Below are 19,768 nucleotides of genomic sequence, written 5' to 3'. Positions count from 1 at the left end.
ACAGGATGTTGACTTGGTCAGGACAGTAAACAACCAGACATGCTGACCTGTTTAGACTCTCCATCCTATTACAGAAGAACACACATTTTTAATCAGAATACAAGCAACATTATCTAAGACCATGTATATGTCAGGTTATAAATCAAGCCTCACTACATTTAAAACGTTAAAATAGTACAAATTATGTTCTATGAACACAGTGGAATACAATTAGAAATGAATAACAAAAAAACAAATTGAAACATATACAAATATGAGGATACTAAAAACAAATTCCTAAATAACCAATGGGTCAAAAGGAAAATCACAGTGAAATTATAATTTATTGGGAGATAAATAACAATGAAATCTCATCATACTAAAACTTATGCTATGCAGCTATAGTTTGTTTAGAGAAAAATTTTAACTTCAAATGTTGCATTAAATAATAAAAAACTTAAATACCTAATCTTTCTCAATAAGAAACTAGAGAAAAAAGCAAAGTAAACACAAAGCAAGCAGGAAGGAGGACGAATATAAATTTAGACCAGAAATAAATAAAAAGAGAATGCATAAACAATTAAGGAAATTAGAAAAACTCAAATTTAGATTTTTAAAAGGTTAGCAAGAATGACAAAACTTTAACTAGATAACCAGTGAGAGAGAAGATTCAAATTTTTTAAAATCAGAAATAAAAGAAGGTATATGTTAGATATTAAAAAGAAAAACATAACTATAAATAATTGCTAAACATTTACATAATTAATTGAAGTGTGTAAACTCTGAGAATAACACCAACCAATGAAACTGACCCAAAGAGAAATAAATAATTGGAATACACCTAAAAGAAGGAAAGATACTGAAATGGTATTTTTAAAACACCTCTGCCACAAGAAAAAGCCCCAAAGAAGTTTGTCTGATGAACTCCACTAAACAATGAAAAAACAATTATTACCAAACTTTCACAATATTTTCAAAATACAGAAAAAGAGGAAACACTCCCCTACTAATTTGAGGTTCAAATTAGCTTCATAGCAAAACCAAAACTATCAGATGAGAAGAAAGCCATAGACCAATATCTCTAATGGGGGTAGATGAAGCAATCTTTAACAGAATTCTTGCAAACCAAATCCAACAACAATCAAAAATTATTATACACCATGATCATTTGGTATATATTCTGGAATGTATGGTGTGTGTGTGTGTATATATATATATATATATATATATATATATATATATATATATATCTTAAAATCAATAATGCAATATACCATATTAATTGAATAAAGGACAAAAATACATAATCATTGTAATAGATTCAAAAATAAGAAAAAAATACCATTTCATAACAAGTATACTGAGGACAACTAAGTATAGAAAGAATATATGTGTTCCCCCTACAATCAGGAAGAGAAAAATGATGTATGCTCTCCCCACTTTCATCAACCTTGTGTTGGAATTTCTAGTCAGGCTAGATGATACAAACTTAAATATAGAAAATGTTCATGAATTCACCAAGAAAACTATTAGTGCTAACTAGTAAATGACTTCTGTAAGGTTGCAGCATATAATCCCAATGCACAAAAATCAAGTGTATTTCTATATGTTAGCAGTGGATTAGAGTAGGTAAAATTAAGAACAAAAATCATTTATAATAGCATCAAAAAAATTCTAAGGAATATGTTTAACAAAAAAGGTGCAAATATTGTGTACTGAAAACTACAAAACATGGAAAGAATTTCAAGAAGATTTAAATAAGGGGAGCTACATCCCATGTGCATAAATTAGAAGACGATATTTTTAATATGAAAATATTCCAAAATTAATATGCAGATTTAAGAAATCTCCATTAAAATGCCAACTACCTTTTATTCAGAAATGGAAAAGCTGATCCTGAATGTATATGAAATCCAGTATAGCCAAAATAATCTTGGCAAATAAGTTGGAGAGGACCCACAGTTCCATATTTCAGAACACTACAAGGCTATGGTCACCATGGCTTTGTGGTATTGTCATAAGAATGGACATATACAACACTGAAATACAATTGAGAGTCTAGAAATGAACCTTACTTATTGTTAACTGTCTTCTGCCATGCTTTTCAACACGATAAAATGTGGAAAGGAACAGGTTTTTCAATAAGGTTGCCTAATCCAAAAAGGCGCGCCTAATCCTAATCCAAAAATGTCGCCTAATCCAAAAAGTTAAGTTGGGTCATTTCCTCACACCACAAAAAAAAAAAAAAAAAAAAAAAAAATTCTTAAAAATGAAACATGGAAATATATCTAAGAGCTAAAACTGTAAACCTATTTGAAGAAAATATGGGATTAAATTTTTGTAACCTTGGGTTTGACAATTGTGCTTAGATTTCACACCAAAAGCACAAGAATCAAAGGGGAAAAGCACGAGAGTCAAAGGGGAAAAAATAGACAAATTGGACTTTTTCAAAATTTAAAGCAGTTGTGCTGAGTAATACTATAAAAAAGGTGAAATACAACTTACAGATTGGCAGAAACATTTTCAAATCATTTATTTGTTAAGGAGACTGTATGCAAATATATAAAGGATTTTTAGAATTTGAAATAGAAACATAAATACCCCAAATAAAAATTGACAAAGGATTCGAATTGACATTTCTCCAGAGAAGACATTTAAATTGTCAATAAGCACAAGAAATGATGCTCAAATCATTAGTTATCAAAATGCAAATCAAAACCACAGTAAAATACAGCTTCCCATTCTATAGGATGGCTATAATTATTCAAAAAGAAGAAATTAGACAATAATGATGATTAGTGAGGATGCAGAGAAATTGGAGCACTCATCTTTTGCTAGTGAGAATGTAAAATGTGGTAATTCATTTAGACAAAAGTTCAACATTTTCTGAAAAAGTGCAAGCTGAAGTTGTCATATGACCCAGCAATTCCACTTCTAGGTATATTCAAGAGCAAATACAGGATATTCCCAAACACACAAAAAAGAAACTGTACACAGATGTTCGCAGCAGCATTATTCACAAAAATATCAAAAGTGGAAACAACGCAAATGTTCAACAGGTGATGAATGGGAAGGAAGAGATATGTCCACATCAGGAAATATTCATCAATAAAGAGAAAAGAAGAACTATCTATGCTACAACATGGGTGCACCTTGAAAACAGTGTGTTAAGTGAATGCAGACAATAGCAAATATCTTATATGTATGATATTATTTATATGAAATGTCCACAAAAAGCAAACCAATAGAAAGACAAAAAAAAAAAAAATAATGCTTATCAGGAGCTGAAGAGAGAGGAAATGAGGAGTGACTTGTACTGGGTACAGGATATACTTTTGGAGCAATAAAATAAAAATGTTCTAAAATTTGATGGTGATAGTTATACAACTGTGAATATTATAAAATCCACTGAATTGCATGGTTTAAACAGGTAAGTATCATAGTACGTGAACTATATCTTCCTAAGGTTGCTGCAGCAAAAAGGTGAATGACACATAAAGGAGATGTCAACCAGGGAACATATTCACTTACACAATAATGACATAAATAAATCTGACCATAATGGCTTTAGCAATAGATAAACCTTCTATGAATAATGATGGAGAGATTTGTTTTTCTCTAATGACTGCAAGGGCATGAAGAATATTAGAGTTCAATCTGGCCTTGAAGAAGGGATGACAATCACAGTAGAAATGAAAAAGAAACCTATCTTGAAATCAAGAGCCATAATGGAAACATGATAATGCTATTAAGCAAGTGATTTACAAAATGGAAGTTTCTGCAGCAGTTTCAATATTTTTTTATCCTCACATTCTAGAAGATTTACTTCAGTTATGGTTTAATGATCTATTGAATGTTGCATGACCATTTTACTGTGGGAAACATGTATGCAAATGTAGATGGTGACTTAGTTGGCCCTCAGTGGTGTTCAGAGGACTCAAGAGTTATTGACCGATGCGGGGCGCACACCCAAGATGGATGAATAGGAACAACTCCAGCCTCCAGCTCCCAGCGTGAGTAACACACAAGATGGGTGATTTCTGCATTTTCAACTGAGGTACCCAGTTCATCTCACTGGGGAATGCTGGACAATCGGTGCTGGTCAGCTGGTGCAGCCCGACCAGTGACAGCTGAAGCAGAGTGAGGCATCACCTCACCTGGGAAGTGCAAAAAGGAAGGGAATCCCTTTTCCAAGCCGAGGGAAACTGAGACACACAACACCTGGAAAATCGGGTAACTCCCATCCTAATACTGCACTTAACCAAGGGTCTTAGCAAACGGCACATCAGGAGATTATATCCCACACCTGGCCTGGAGGGTCCCACGCCCTTGGAGCCTCCCTCATTGCTAGCACAGCAGTCTGAGATCTAATTGCAAGGCAGCAGTGAGGCTGGGGGAGGGGCGCCCACCATTGCTGAGGCTTAAGTGAGTAAACAAAGCCACCGGGAAGCTCAATTGGGTGGAGCCCATTGCAGCTCAAGGAGGCCGGCCTGCCTCTGTACACTCCTCTGGGGACAGGGCATAGCTAAACAAAAAGCAGTAGAAACCTCAGCACAGGTAAATGCCCCTGTCTGATAGCTTTGAAGAGAGCAGTGGATCTTCCAGCATAGAGGTTGAGATCTGAGAATGGACAGACTGCCTGCTCAAGTGGGTCCCTGACCCCTGAGTAGCCTAACTGGGAGACATCCCCCACTAGGTGCAGACCGACAACTCACACCTCACATGGCAGGGTACACCCTGAGACAAAGCTTCCAGAGCATGAATCAGACAGCAACACTTGCTGTGCAACAATATTCTATCTTCTGCAGCCTCCGCTGCTGATACCCCAGCAAACAGGGTCTGGAGTGGACCTCAAGCAAACTCCAGCAGACCTACAGATGAGGGTCCTGACTGTTAGAAGGAAAACTAACAAGCAGAAAGGACACCCACACCAAAACGCCATCAGTACATCACCATCATCAAAGACCAAAGGCAGATAAAACTATAAAGATGGGGAAAAAGCAGTGCAGAAAAGCTGGAAATTCAAAAAATTAGAGCGCATCTCCCCCTCCAAAGGAAAGCAGCTCATTGCCAGTAATGGAACAAAGCTGGATCGAGAATGACTTTGATGAGTTGAGAGAAGAAGGCCCCAGTTGATCAAACTTCTCAGAGCTAAAGGATGAACTACGTAACCAGCACAAAGAAACTAAAAACCTTGAAAAAAGAATGGATAAATGGATAACTAGAATAATCAACGCAAGAAGACGTTAAAAGAACTGATAGAGATGACAACCATAACACGAGAAATATGTGACAAATGCAAAAACTTCAGTAACCGACTTGATCAACTAGAAGAAAGAGTATCAGCGATTGAAGATCAAATGAATGAAATGAAGTGAGAAGAGAAGTGTGGAGAAAAAAGAGTTAAAAGAAATGAACAAAACCTCCAAGAAGTATGGGATTATGTGAAAAGACCAAATCTACATCTGATTGGTGTGCCTGAAAGTGATGGGGAAGATGGAACCAAGTTGGAAACCACTCTGCAGGATATCATCCAGGAGAATTTCCCCAACCTAGTAAGGCAAGCCAACATTCAAATTCAGGAAATACAGAGAACACCACAAAGATACTCCTCGAGAAGAACAACTCCATGACACATAATTGTCAGATTCACCAAAGTTGAAATGAAGGAAAAAATGTTAAGGGCAACCAGAGAGAAAGGTCAGGTTACACACAAAGGGAAGCCCATGAGACTAACAGCAGATCTCTTGGCAGAAACTCTACAAGCCACAGAGAGTGGGGACCAATATTCAACATTCTTAAAGAAAAGAATTTTAAACCCAGAATTTCATATCCAACCAAACTAAATTTCATAAGTGAAGGAGAAATAAAATCCTTTACAGACAAGCAAATGCTGAGAGATTTTGTCACCACCAGGCCTGCCCTACAAGAGATCCTGAAGGAAGCACTAGACATGGAAAGGAACAACCGGTACCAGCCATTGCAAAAACATGTCAAAATGTAAAGTCCATCGATGCTAGGAAGAAACTGCATCAACTAGTGAGCAAAATAAACAGCTAATATCATAATGACAGGATCAAGTTCACACATAGCAATACTAACCTTCAATGTAAATGGACTAAGTGGTACAATTAAAAGACACAGACTGGCAAATTGGATAAAGAGTCAAGACCCATCAGTTTGCTGTATTCAGGAGACGCACCTCACATGCAGAGACACACATAGGCTCAGAATAAAGGGATGGAAGAAGATCTATCAAGCAAATGGACAACAAAAAAAGGAGGGCTTGCAATCCTAGTCTCTGATAAAACAGACATTCAGCCATCAAAGATCAGAAAAGACAAAGAAGGCCATTACATAAGGGTAAAGGGATCAATTCAAGAGGAAGAGCTAACTATCCTAAATATATATGTGCCCAATACGAGAGCACCCAGACTCATAAAGCAAGTCCTTAGAGACTTACAAAGAGACTTAGACTCCCATACAATAATAATGGGAGACTTCAGCACCCCACTGTCAACATTAGACAGATCAATGAGACAGAAAGTTAACAAGGATATCCAGGAATTGAACTCAACTCTGCACCAAGTGGACCTAATAGACATCTACAGAACTCTGCACCTCAAATCAACAAAATATACATTCTTGTCAGCACCACATCGCACTTATTCCAAAATTGACCACATATTTGGAAGTAAAGCACTCCTCAGCAAATGTAAAAGAACAGAAATTATAACAAATTGCCTCTCAGACAACAGTGAAATTAAACTAGAACTCAGGACTAAGAAAATCAATCAAAACCGCTCAACTACATGGAAACTGAACAACCTCCTCCTGAATGACTAATGGGTACATAACGAAATGAAGGCAGAAATAAAGATGATCTTTAAAACCAATGAGAGCAAAGACACAACATACTAGAATATCTGGGACACATTTAAAACAGTGTAGAGGGAAATTTATAGCACTAAATGCCCACAAGAGAAAGCAGGAAAGATCTAAAATTGACACCCTAATGTGACAATTCAAAGAACTAGAGAAGCAAGAGCAAACACATTCAAAAGCTAGAAGAAGGCAAGAAATAGCTAAGATCAGAGCAGAACTGAAGGAGATAGAGACACAAAAAACCCTCCAAAAAGTCAATGAATCCAGGAGCTGGTTTTTTGAAAAGATCAACAAAAATGATAGACCACTAGCAAGACTAACAAAGAAGAAAAGAGAGAAGAATCAAATAGACGCAATAAAAAATGATAAAGGGGATATCACCACCGACCCCACAGAAATACAAACTACCATCAGAGAATAATATAAACACCTCTATGCAAATCAACTAGAAAACCTAGAAGAAATGGACAATTTCCTGGACACTTACGCTCTTCCAAGACTAAACCAGGAAGAAGTTGAATCCCTGAATAGACCAATAGCAGTCTGTGAAATTGAGGCAATAATTAATAGCCTACTAACTAACAAAGTCCAAGACCAGATGGATTCACAGCCGAATTCTACCAGAGGTACAAGGAGGAGCTGGTAACATTCCTTCTGAAACTATTCCAATCAATAGAAAAAGAGGGAATCCTCCCTAATTCATTTTATGAGGCCAACATCATCCTGATACCAAAGGCTAACAGAGATACAACAAAAAAAGAGAATTTTAGACCAATATCCCCGATGAACATCGATGCAAAAATCCTCAATAAAATACTGGCAAAACGAATCCAGCAGCACATCAAAAACCTTATCCACCATGATCAAGTGGGCTTCATCCCTGGGATGCAAGGTTGGTTCAACATATGCAAATCAATAAATGTAATCCAGCATATAAACAGAACGAAAGACAAAAACCACATGATTATCTCAATAGATGCAGAAAAGGTCTTCAAAAAAATTCAACAGCCCTTCATGCTAAAAACTCTCAATCAATTCGTTGTTGATAGAATGTATCTCAAAATAATAAGAGCTATTTATGACAAACCTACAGCCAATATCATACTGAATGGGCAAAAACTGGAAGCATTCCCTTTGAAAACTGGCACAAGTCAGGGATAACATCTCTCACTACTCCTATTCAATATAGTGTTGGAAGTTCTGGCTAGGGCAATCAGGCAAGAGAAAGAAATCAAGGGTAATTCACTTAGGAAAAGAAGAAGTCAAAATGTCCCTGTTTGCATATGACATGATTGTATATTTAGAAAACCCCATTGTCTCAGCCCAAAATCTCCTAAAGCTGATAAGCAACTTCAGCAAAGTCTCAGGATACAACATCAAAGTTCAAAAATCACAAGCATTCTTATACACCAGTAACAGACAAACAGAAAGCCAAATCATGAATGAACTCCTATTCACAATAGCTACAAAGAGAATGAAATATCTAGGAATCCAACTTACAAGGGATGTAAAGAAGCTCTTCAAGGAGAACTACAAACCACTGTTCAGTGAAACAAAAGAGGACACAAACAAATGGAAGAACATACCATGCTCATGGATAGGAAGAATCAATATTGTGAAAATGACCATATTGCCCAAGGTAATTTACAGACTCAATGCCATCCCAATCAAGCTACCAATGAGTTTCTTCACAGAATTGGAAAAAACTGCTTTAAAGTTCATATGGAACCAAAAAAGAGCCCGCATTGCCAAGACAATCCTAAGCCAAAGGAACAAAGCTGGAGGCATCATACTACCTGTCTTCAAACTATACTACAAGGCTACAGTAACCAAAACAGCATGGTACTGGTACCAAAACAGAGATGTAGACCAATGGAACAGAACAGAGTCCTCAGAAATAATATCATGCATCTACAGTCATCTGATCTTTGACAAACCTGAGAGAAACAAGAAATGGGGAAAGGATTCCCTATTTAATAAATGGTGCTGGGAAAATTGGCTAGCCATAAGTAGAAAGCTGAAACTGGATCCTTTCCTTACTCCTTATACGAAAATTAATTCAAGATAGATTAGAGACTTAAATGTTAGACCTAAAACCATAAAAACCCTAGAAGAAAACCTAGGTAATACCATTCAGGACACAGGCATGGGCAAGGACTTCATGTCTAAAACACCAAAAGCAACGGCAGCAAATACCAAAATGGACAAATGGGATCTAATTAAACTAAAGAACTTCTGCACAGCAAAAGAAACTACCATCAGAGTGAATAGGCCATCCACAGAATGGGAGAAAATTTTTACAATACGCTCCTGTGACAAAGGGCTAATATCCAGAACCTATGCAGAACTCAATCAAATTTACAAGAAAAAAACAAACAACCCCATCAAAAAGTGGGCAATGGATATGAACAGACACTTCTCAAAAGAAGACATTCATACAGCCAACAGACACATGAAAGAATGCTCATCATCACTTGCCATCAGAGAAATGCAAATCAAAACCAGCATGAGATATCATCTCACACCAGTTAGAATGGCAATCATTAAAAAATCAGGAAACAACAGGTGCTGGAGAGGATGTGGAGAAATAAGAACACTTTTACACTCTTGGTGGGACTGTAAACTAGTTCAACCATTGTGGAAATCAGTGTGGTGATTCCTCAAGGATCTAGAACTAGAAATACCATTTGACCCAACCATCCCGTTACTGGGGATATACCCAAAGGATTATAAGTCATGCTGCTATAAAGTCACATGCACACGTATGTTTATTGTGTCACTATTCACAATAGCAAAGACTTGGAATCAACCCAAATGTCCATCAGTGACAGACTGGATTAAGAAAATGTGGCACATATACACCATGGAATACTATGCAGCCATAAAAAAAGATGAGTTCGTGTCCTTTGTAGGGACATGGATGCAGCTGGAAACCATCATTCTCAGCAAACTATCGCAAGAACAGAAAACCAAACACTGCAGGTTCTCACTCATAGGTGGGAATTGAACAATGAGATCACTTGGACAGGGGAAGGGGAACATCACACACCGGGTCCTATTGTGGGGAGGGGTAGTGGGGAGGGATAGCATTAGGAGATATACCTAATGTAAATGACGAGTTAATGGGTGCAGCACACCAACAAGGCACATGTATACATATGTAACAAAGCTGCACGTTGTGCACATGCACCTAATAATAATTTTAAAAAAGGGTTATTGACCCACTTACACCTAGCGTTCCATTATTGAAATGCTAAGCATGTGGGAGTTATTTATATTCTGCTTCTCAAGGTCATCACCAAGGTCTGATTGCAAAAATTCAAAAAATTGCAGTCTCAGGCATAAATGAGTTAAAAGCTTTTAAAGAGCAAGCAGAATGAGGAAGATAAATTCCAGATTGTGTGCCTAAAATAATGCCTATAAATTAGTGTTTATCCAAATTCTCAACACTTTCCGCTTTATCCTGTCAGTGTATGACTTTGCTTTGTATCCCATTTAAAACACAGAATGAATCAAAGCTACACACCGCCAAATCTACCCTCCTTCCTTGAGTTGTGCCCATGTACTGTGCCTTACCTCCTGCCGCTCCAGATCAATTGTCCAGGTTTCCATCCATGTCCAGCCTCTCTACTTTTGCACCAGATCTCACCCTTCTCAAGAATACAGTTTCTACAATTGTCCTCAGATTTAAGAGCTCAACTATTTCGTGCCAGCAATTCTACAAGTATGTACTAATTTCATAAACTTTGGAAGAACATTCTTGATTTCCTACTGATATATTCCTATGCCCCCTTTTAAAAGGAAAAGAAGAATTTCTTCTTCAAAGAGAAGCTGCCTGTGGTAGACTTGCCTGTAGTAACTCTAACACCTTCACACGCAAGCTCTCATGAAGTCATTCCTGTGAAGCTTTTGTTTCTACTTCTCCACAAGAGGACTCTTGTAAAGAATTAAAATGGCCTCTGTGTTGCTAAATTAGATTGTTTGATTTCCAGCTGTCATTTTACAAGACTCCTGGTTTTTACTCTCACTTTCTTCACAACTACAGCTATTCCTTCTTTGCTGGTTCTTCCCCATCTTTCTTACATTTTTATACTGTGGAATCACAGTGATGAGTACTCAGTCATTTTTTTCTACCTGTCCTGCACACCTTGATCTCCTCATCCAGACTACAGTGTTTTACCTACCATCTATGTGCTGACAGAAACTGAACTTCTATTCTAAACTCTAATTTTTCCCTTAAATCCACACTAATATATGCAGTTCTCCACCTGTCACCTATATATCTAATATGCGTTCAGATATATCATTCCGAAAACCAAAATCTTGATCTTTACTTCCAAACCTGCTTTTCCCATAATTCCTCCATTTGCAGAGCAACACTTTTTTTTCCAGTTATTGAAAACTACTTCCAAATTCAACCCATTTCCATATAGAAACTTTGTAACTTCTCCTCCTTCTTTCAATTCAATGATCATAAAGCTTATTCTCAATAGTCTAACCAGAATCATCATTTTCTGAGTTATGTCAATGCTTGTCACTCCTCTGCTCAAAAATTTCCCATGGTTTCCCATGTTGCTCATAGTAAAACTCATAAAGGCTCATGCAGCGTACTAAGTGTTTTCTTTGATCTCATTGTCTGCTAAGTACTCCTTAATTCATTCCGTTCCAGACAAAACAGCCCTTGCTTTTCTTCAGACTCTCCTGGAACATCCCTACCTCTGGGCCTTTAAAATTATAATTCTTGTGTCTGGAATATTTCCCCACAAACATGGAAATGGCTCACTCTTTCATCCCTTTCAAGTTCTGTATATAAGGCAACATGAATTTTCCTTTCCCACGGCAGCTAGAGTAGTCTTTGCTGTCTCCTCCACTTTATTTCTTGATTGTAACTGTCATATTCTGGCATATTATCCTTAATTTATTTATGCCCTTAGTCACATTTTGTCTTCTGTCACTGGAATGTAAGTCCCATCAGGACTGTTTTGTTCCTTTGTTTGTTTTTGTCTGTTTTATTCACTGCTATATTTTAACAACAACAAAAAAGAGTAGATCCATATGGTATTTTATTGAATGGATGACTCTTTACAGTTTTGAAGACAGTTTATATTTAGCGATATCTGAGGGATCATGACAATCATAAGACTTTTTTTTTTACAAGGGAAACTTGTAAGTCTGTAACTTGGTGGAAGCTGTCTGTGGATAGATAGATAGATGCTCATCATCAGTGGGTGTTTAATAGGCTGTAAGAATACAGGTCTAGTACTCACAGAAAAAATTAGTAAATGAGCAGTGTGAGTTTACATAAGAGGAATCGTTGACACCCTAGGAGTGGAAATGGTTGCCAAGGCTGATCACTGAGGCAGAGGAAAGATGTGTGGGTATTGGAATGAAGAGCCAAACTTGGATCCAACTTGGTCTCCTGCTTTCTCTTCTAATCACCTGCTGTTATTTCCTGTCTATCACTCCTTCAAAATGGGTATAAAAAGGTTAAAGTGTCAATCTATATTAAATTATTGACAAATAATTGACAAAGTAGTAATAATTGAAAATTTTTATTTTTCTAAAGATGCCTGGGTACTTAGACATTTAAGGGTTGTTTATTTTGGGTAACCAAAATATAACCTCTATTTTAATAAAGAGGTGGTAGAATTACCTTTGAGAAAAAGTTATTTGCTATACTATTTTCACCCATTTGTAACACTCAACAATATCCTCCTCCTTACCTAGAGTGAATTGCTTATTTTTGTTGTTGTTGTTTTATTTTTTTAACAACACGCAAGAGCATTTTACATTTTCCCAAAATTTCCAAACCTTTCACATCAAGTGTATTTAATTTGGGGTAATAGAGAAAGTATTCAAAATTTGTTTAGGAAATAATCTGGCTACACCAAGCATGGTGGGGTGAATGGCGGATTTCCAGGATGAACTAAAGCAAAGGGAACTTGCTTATTTACAAATAACATATGACTAATGCCAATGAAGTGGATTATTATAAATAAAGCTTCTAAGATCATTATGATGGAGTTACTAGAGACGTTTTTGGTGGAAACATCTAAGGGAATTAGAATAAATGAATAACTTCTTCTATTCTCTAGAACAAGTTGCTGCTTCACAAAGGAAACTATCAAATATTGAAGTTTTGAAGGGAGCTGAGAAAGCATAGCTATTTCTTCTACGTTATACAGACTCCTGAATATATGTTATGGTTCATTGTACTCCTATTGCCTGACCTGAGAAAATGCTCCTCAGATGAATTATTTTATTTAAATAGCTGCCTGGTACATGACAGATGTTATAATGTGTAATAATGTATTGAATATTTTGTAATATTTTCTACTGCCACATATAAGTTGTAAACACAGTCAGTCATGTACATATCAATTATAATTCTATATTCTTTATTACATATATGTAGTGAAACATATAATAAAATAGCAATGAGTTTGTCAGAAATTTCATATGCTTTATTACCCTCTAGTTATCCTCCTTGTGATAAGTTAATCGTATTGATTTCATTAGGAACATAAACATATTAATCTTTCAATCATCTTGGAATTAAAACATGTTTATGTGATTATTGATGGTCTTTAATAAAAATACTAGCAACATCATCTTACTAAATGTATTCTGAGCGTTGCTTTATGATTTTATAGCTATTTTGACATAATTATGTTTTGAAATAACTTTTTTTCTGTTTTCACATATATAGTTTGGTTGCCACTGGTAAATGGGTTACAAATTTCCTTTGGTATTTTAATGGGAAACCTATTTCTAAAAATCCATAATGAAATAGTGAGCTCTAGTTTATTTATTTTTTTTTTAGTAAATATGCCTCATACACCATTAAACAGCCAGCCACAATTAAAATTAGTACATGAATTATTTTTTGAAAGTGAATCAGTTGGATCCTGCGGTTATAAGAGTTCATATCCCCTTACTTCTAGAATTTTTTATTCAGTTTCTTATGGCAAATATTACCTCATTCTAGACAATAATCAAGAATAGTTTTAAATTGCTCTAACTCATATTTATCATCTGATGTGTGTATGAAGAGATAAAAATACTTCTAAAAGTACTTCCAAGTTTATCTTTAATTATACATTATCAGGAGTAAAATTTTGGCAAAATATATTCATCAGTGCTAAAACAACATTCATAGATGGTAAGAGTGATTAGTCCTCCCTACCTCTTATCCACCACCATCTATTGAAATAAATTTTCAATACTTATGATGTTTACATGTTGACCAAAAATGTCTACATTTGAAATTAGTTTCCATATTATAGATATCACAGATTCTAGATAAGTGTATTGAAATTAAAAAAAAATCTAGCTATTATAAATTTTTAAAGACATTAATTTTTATGTTATCTGACTTGTTTCTCTTTCCCTTTCAGGAGTTGGAATTTTCTAATTTATTTGCTGTTCTTCACTGCATTCATTCCTTCTTTGCTGCCAAGGTAGCTTGTTTGGACCCTCTATTTTTAGGCAATCAAGCTACTGTTTCTGCTGCTGCCAGCTCTGCTACCATGAGCAAAGCAAAGTATACAACTTGACATACTGAGCTCTGCATTGACACGCACCATGACTATATAAGCAGAATACATTTACTCATCATTTAGACCCTAGAGAAACCATAACATCACCAAGTCAGCAGTGGAGGCAAATTGAAATTTTGGCAGAAAAAAGAAGGTCATGTGGAACCTCAAAAACGCTTCCATTCTGGATGACATCTGTGAAACATACTATATGAACAAAACAGTTCAGTTGCTTTGTACCAGTAAGTATATTGCTTTCACCAAAACTGGAGACAAAAATGAATTATTTGAAGAAATATGTAAGTAATATAAAAATAGCTACCTATAAATAAAAATACTTATTAAAAGATTACTTCTGTATTTTAGATTATTTTGTATGACTAGTACATGTTGGGCAGAGTCATAAACAAAGCCCTATCATTGTATTATGAGGGACATAAAAGAGTTAAAATCCATCAATCAGCAAGGAGCATGCAAAAAAATCACATCAAAGAAGGATGCACTTTAATTTGCTAATGTAAATTTGCCCTCGTGTTCTCATCCCATGATTTGACACTGGCAGTCCAATTGTTTTTATCTTATTGTAAATATTCCAAAGAACTTCAGAAAGATAATTACTTTGACCCGTGATAGATACAATGTGGAATGGACTATTCTCCCTTCGATCACTGTTATTGAAATGTCTTATTAGCTGCCAAAGTCAATCAAGTATGCCAATAATGTATTAATTTAATTATGAGTGATGGAAAATTTTACGAACCTCTCATTTCTTCTTTGGTTTTAAATAGATTTATATTTTACCTAAGAAGATTTATTATCAAATTAAAGTTTCATGAATTTTCAGTGAACCCAAAAACTTTAGTAGAGAAAATAACATAAACAACTATGGTGTGAGAAGCAATTCTTTGTAATCTGAAGTCTACTAGCTAATCATGAACTAAAATGTCCCTCGAAAGCAGTCCCAAATCTATTATATATGCTAATTAAATGAACATTTTTCCATTTTAGTACTATTTTATTAGAAACAAAGGTTATAGTTAAAGAAAAAGGTTAAAAATCTTTATCCTCCCTTTCCATGGAAAGTGATTAAGTAATGTCAACTATGCAGGTTATTTTAGATATTTTGTCCTAAGAATGTAAATGTGAAAGGCTGGGAAATTTGAAAGCCTTAGAGGTGTGCAATTTACTGAGATTCCAGGTATTATACAACTACTTGTATAACATGGAAATCATTCTCTGTCCTTTAGTACAGCTTTTTTGAGATATTTTTAAAAGTCAACTGTGTATGTAAAAAAAGCAAAACAAAACAAAACATTTTTCTATTGGTACACATGCTCCCAGGTAAACCAAGTATTACATGTGTCCTTGTGGATATAACCAAGTATCTAATAAATTGATTCAATTTTCTTTTTTTCAAATATGTTTTTAAAAATCACTCAAGAAGGAAACAAAATGATTTCTATAAAGGACAGATTTATTAATTTTAAAAATTAATATCAAGTTGTTTTTATACTCATTATGATTCATTAATTTATTTTGCATCAGATTAATTTGTAAATACCTCAAATTGAAAAGAAAAAGTGAGGGTTTATAATTGTCCCTGGGAAAATGTTAAACTGAATCTGACATACCTTGCCCAAAGAACTGTGACAAATTACAATAAACAGTTGCAATGTAATGTATTTTGACCATAAAACTAAGTATACATTTGTAATTAGTATAGAACTTTAGAATTATTACACACTATATTGATCAAACACAAGAGTCATTGTAAAATTGGAACCCACCAAAAGCAAGCTTCAGTAGTAGACCACTTCTGAACTTATGGAGAAAAAGCAGTGGAATACATCCAACTTAAAATTTTCAGCTGTGGCAGGTTGTTCATTGTAGAACTTCTGCTTCCAACCAGAGCTGAATCTCAGTGTTTCCCATATTGGGGTTACATGAATGTGTCCACAATCTGGTCTGAGGCAATATGACGTGGGCTAATTATCCATAAGCAAAAGAAAAAAGTTTCAATAGTTTACCTACCTGTAATAGAATGATTTAAAAATTGTGAAATTTTGTAAACATTCCATTTCAAAATTTAAAAAATCTATTAACTATTAGCTATCTTTTTTTTGATATTATGAAAATTTAGCCTATGCTCATGTCTGTTATGAAGGAAAAGGTGCACAATTAGATATGTATAAATATATATCTCCTCAGAGAATACACATACACCTACATATGCATATATATATATATGCATATATGTGTGTGTATATATATAAATATAATGAAATGCTGACCATTAATTATATTAAAAGAATATGTTTTGTGTACATACATTTAATATATTTTAAATTAAGTTGTAAAATGCAGTTTGATTAAAAACTTATGACAATACCATTATGATTATTTTTGATACTATTGATAAAAAAACACAAGCCGTGATTTTTATTTAACATGATTAGTACAACAGTCAAAAAGTAACAAAATACTATTCTCATTTTTATCAGTTTAATAATTAGTGTTTAATGTTTTCTTTACAATGTGATGATTAGTCGTTGGCATTTGTTATATCTTGGACTACTTGAATGAGAAAGCTTAGAAATGAACAAAAACACTTATAAATTTATCTCTCTCATATAATTTAGGTTTAAATGTATGAGATTTATTCATAAAATCCTAGTTTGTACATTGAGCACATTATAACAGCAAAACGCTAATGTGTTAACCCCTCCAGTGCCTTGGTGTGTGTGAGCATGTATGATTGGGTGTGTGTCTGTGTGTGTATGTATGAGTGTGTGTGTGTGTTATCATTAAAGGGTTCATTACAGTGTACATAAAACAAGCTTAATGGGGAATATTGTTATTTAGGTCAGAGAATGAAGTTTAAAGTCTATTGAAAACTGCTAACTACTTTAACAATGTCTTTTGCCTGATAAAGAATAACAATTCATCTAAGCTGAAGCATATTACAGAAAGGGCATTTATAATTTGTTATATTGCAACAAGTATTTATTTAAAAAATAATTTAATAGGTAGTGTATGTGTAATGTATACCCCAACACACTTATCCAGCTTTTTTAAAATGGGAGGATAATCAGTTAATTATTTCTTGCCCATATTTCAGACGTGTACCAACTTATAATTTTGAAATCTTCTCTCATAAAGCTGTCCTTCAGCAAGAAAAAGAAAGCAATTACTTGAAAATAAATGTCAGGTCCGTATAAGCCATGCAAGGAGAGAAATGTTCCTTTGGAGTCATTAGTTTATAGATCAACATTTCCCTCATTTACAGTGCTGAAGCTTGATCATGAACTTTGTCTATGTTGAATGCTGGATTTAAGAAAAGCTTGATTTATTACTGAGAAAAATTAATTATCCTAACAATAATTTAGAATTACTGCTAGAAATCAGCAGTGTGGAGAAGCTTTAAAAGTACAAGGATGATCTTGTGCTTAACTTTTTAAGGTAAGTGTAGACGTTCGGATATTAGTAAGACACATTTTGCTACTATTAATACTTCTGTGCTTATAATTTCTCCTTAAAAATTGCTTTATTCATACCTCTAAAATTGTTCTTTATTGTTTATTCTTACTACTGAATACTTTAAAATCATAATGCCACTTATTTGCACATTTGAATTTGCTTTTGCAAATAAAATATTATAAATGTTATATATTTATATATATTAAAATGTAATGAAAATACAAGAAATATAAAATGTAAATATATTTATTTCATTTTTAATTGTTTTGGTGGATGTTTGTAAAATGTAAATTCATATCTGTGACAAAAATTTGTCACTTCGTTCTTTCAGTTAATTAATGTACTACTAATGAAACCATACTTTTTTAAATGAAGCATACTGAAAAATAAAAATAAATACTTTTTACAGATTTGGGTTTTCATTTCTTTGGGTTTGATTTGTAAGTTTTACATATGTTTAAAACATGATCCTGAAAGACTTAACTTCAATTAAAAGGTTTAAGATATGAACTGTATATATGTAAGTGCAGACTGTGTGGTACATAATCTGTTCTGGTTGACAAATATTTACGAAGAATAGACATCTAACTCCTAAATGCTCCCAAAGTTTGAAGAAAGATGGTATTTGTCAAATTACTTACCCAACTGAGTTACAGCTTCCGAAAAATATGACATTTGATATCACTGTAATTTGTTTATCAATTCTAGTGCCTTTTCTGTAGATTAAGATTTTCTATGTTGACATCCATGCCATCTACAAGAGAGTCTGTTTTATTTATTCCTTTTTATTAAGTGCGTTTTAATTTTGGCTTCCTACCATATTACACAGGTTGAAACCTCCAATTTAACACTAAATTTTTGTTTAACACTAATTGTTGAAAGTATACGTCCTTGCCTTGTAAATGATTTCAAGGGAAAAGCATTCAATCTATCACCATTAAACACTTTGTTGGCATGGGTTTTCAGTAAATGTCTTTATCAGACTAAGCAAGTTTCTATTTCTTCCTAGTTTGCCAAGAACTTAAAAGTTCATAATAAATTATGAATAAATACTAAATGTTGTCATAGGCTTTTCCAGCATCATTGAAAGGGTTACATGATTTTCATACTGGGTAACACTGATTCATTTTCAAATGTTGAACTATCATTGCATTGCTGGTATCAATTCACTTGGTCATAACGTATTATACTCTTTATAAATTGTTGGATTTAATATGAATTATTCTCTCTCTCTTTTTTGTGATCACTTCCATAACCATCTTGGCCCTGAGTCTACTGGAGCCCACCAATCTTCTTTGGCAGTTCCAACCAGCTTTAGAGTTTTCTAGGCATGAATCAGATACTACTATTCCTTAAGTCTCACACACTCTAGGGACCACAGATCAAGCATTTTTGTTGATTTTCTGCAGATATTTCCCACCCCTGTTTGTAGGTGCAAGAAGCACCCAATTGCCGTGATAGGCAGGAAAACAGAAATGTCACAAAAGTCTTACAACTCAAAAGTTTCCACTAGATGAGGAATTTAACACAGGCAAGTATGGAGAGAAGGAAGGAAACATACACCTGAAATGTCAACTCCATTTAAGAAAAATCCCACAATAATATATGTATTTTTAACCTGGTGAGGCTGGTCTCTAACTTTTGGGCTCACGCAATTCAACCGCCTCAGCCTTTCAAAGTGTTGGGATTACAGGAGTCAGCCACTGCACCAGCCCTCAATATATATATATATATTTTGCATTGAAGGAAATGCGTGAGTCCACTTTTGTGTGGATAGAGTTATTAAATCATTTGGATAAATATCAATGAATTCAATCATCAGATCATTGGGTAGGAATATATTTAGTTTTGTGAGAAACTGCCAAATTGTCTACCAAAGTGGCTGTGCC

The 19,768-nt window shown here is 34.5% G+C and overlaps 1 protein-coding gene across 4 annotated transcripts in view; it reads left to right on the top strand.

Annotated features, from left to right (window-relative positions):
* Positions 1–18,286, top strand: part of SNTG1 (syntrophin gamma 1) — a 929,093-nt gene extending 910,807 nt beyond the window's left edge. For 3 of the 4 annotated variants that reach the window (XM_030938149.1, XM_030938152.1, XM_030938151.1), the window contains one exon: positions 14,262–18,286. In XM_030938149.1, the coding sequence (XP_030794009.1) occupies positions 14,262–14,420 (159 nt within the window). In that variant the 3' untranslated portion in view covers positions 14,421–18,286. The remainder of the gene's footprint in view (positions 1–14,261) is intronic. The other variant, XM_030938150.1, reaches the window with a different exon arrangement.
* Positions 18,287–19,768: the final 1,482 nt, after the last annotated feature.

The sequence above is a fragment of the Rhinopithecus roxellana genome, chromosome 9 (genome assembly GCF_007565055.1).
Source record: "Rhinopithecus roxellana isolate Shanxi Qingling chromosome 9, ASM756505v1, whole genome shotgun sequence".
In the NCBI taxonomy this organism is placed as follows: Eukaryota; Metazoa; Chordata; class Mammalia; order Primates; family Cercopithecidae; genus Rhinopithecus; species Rhinopithecus roxellana.
This window is presented reverse-complemented; position numbering and strand designations above follow the sequence as displayed.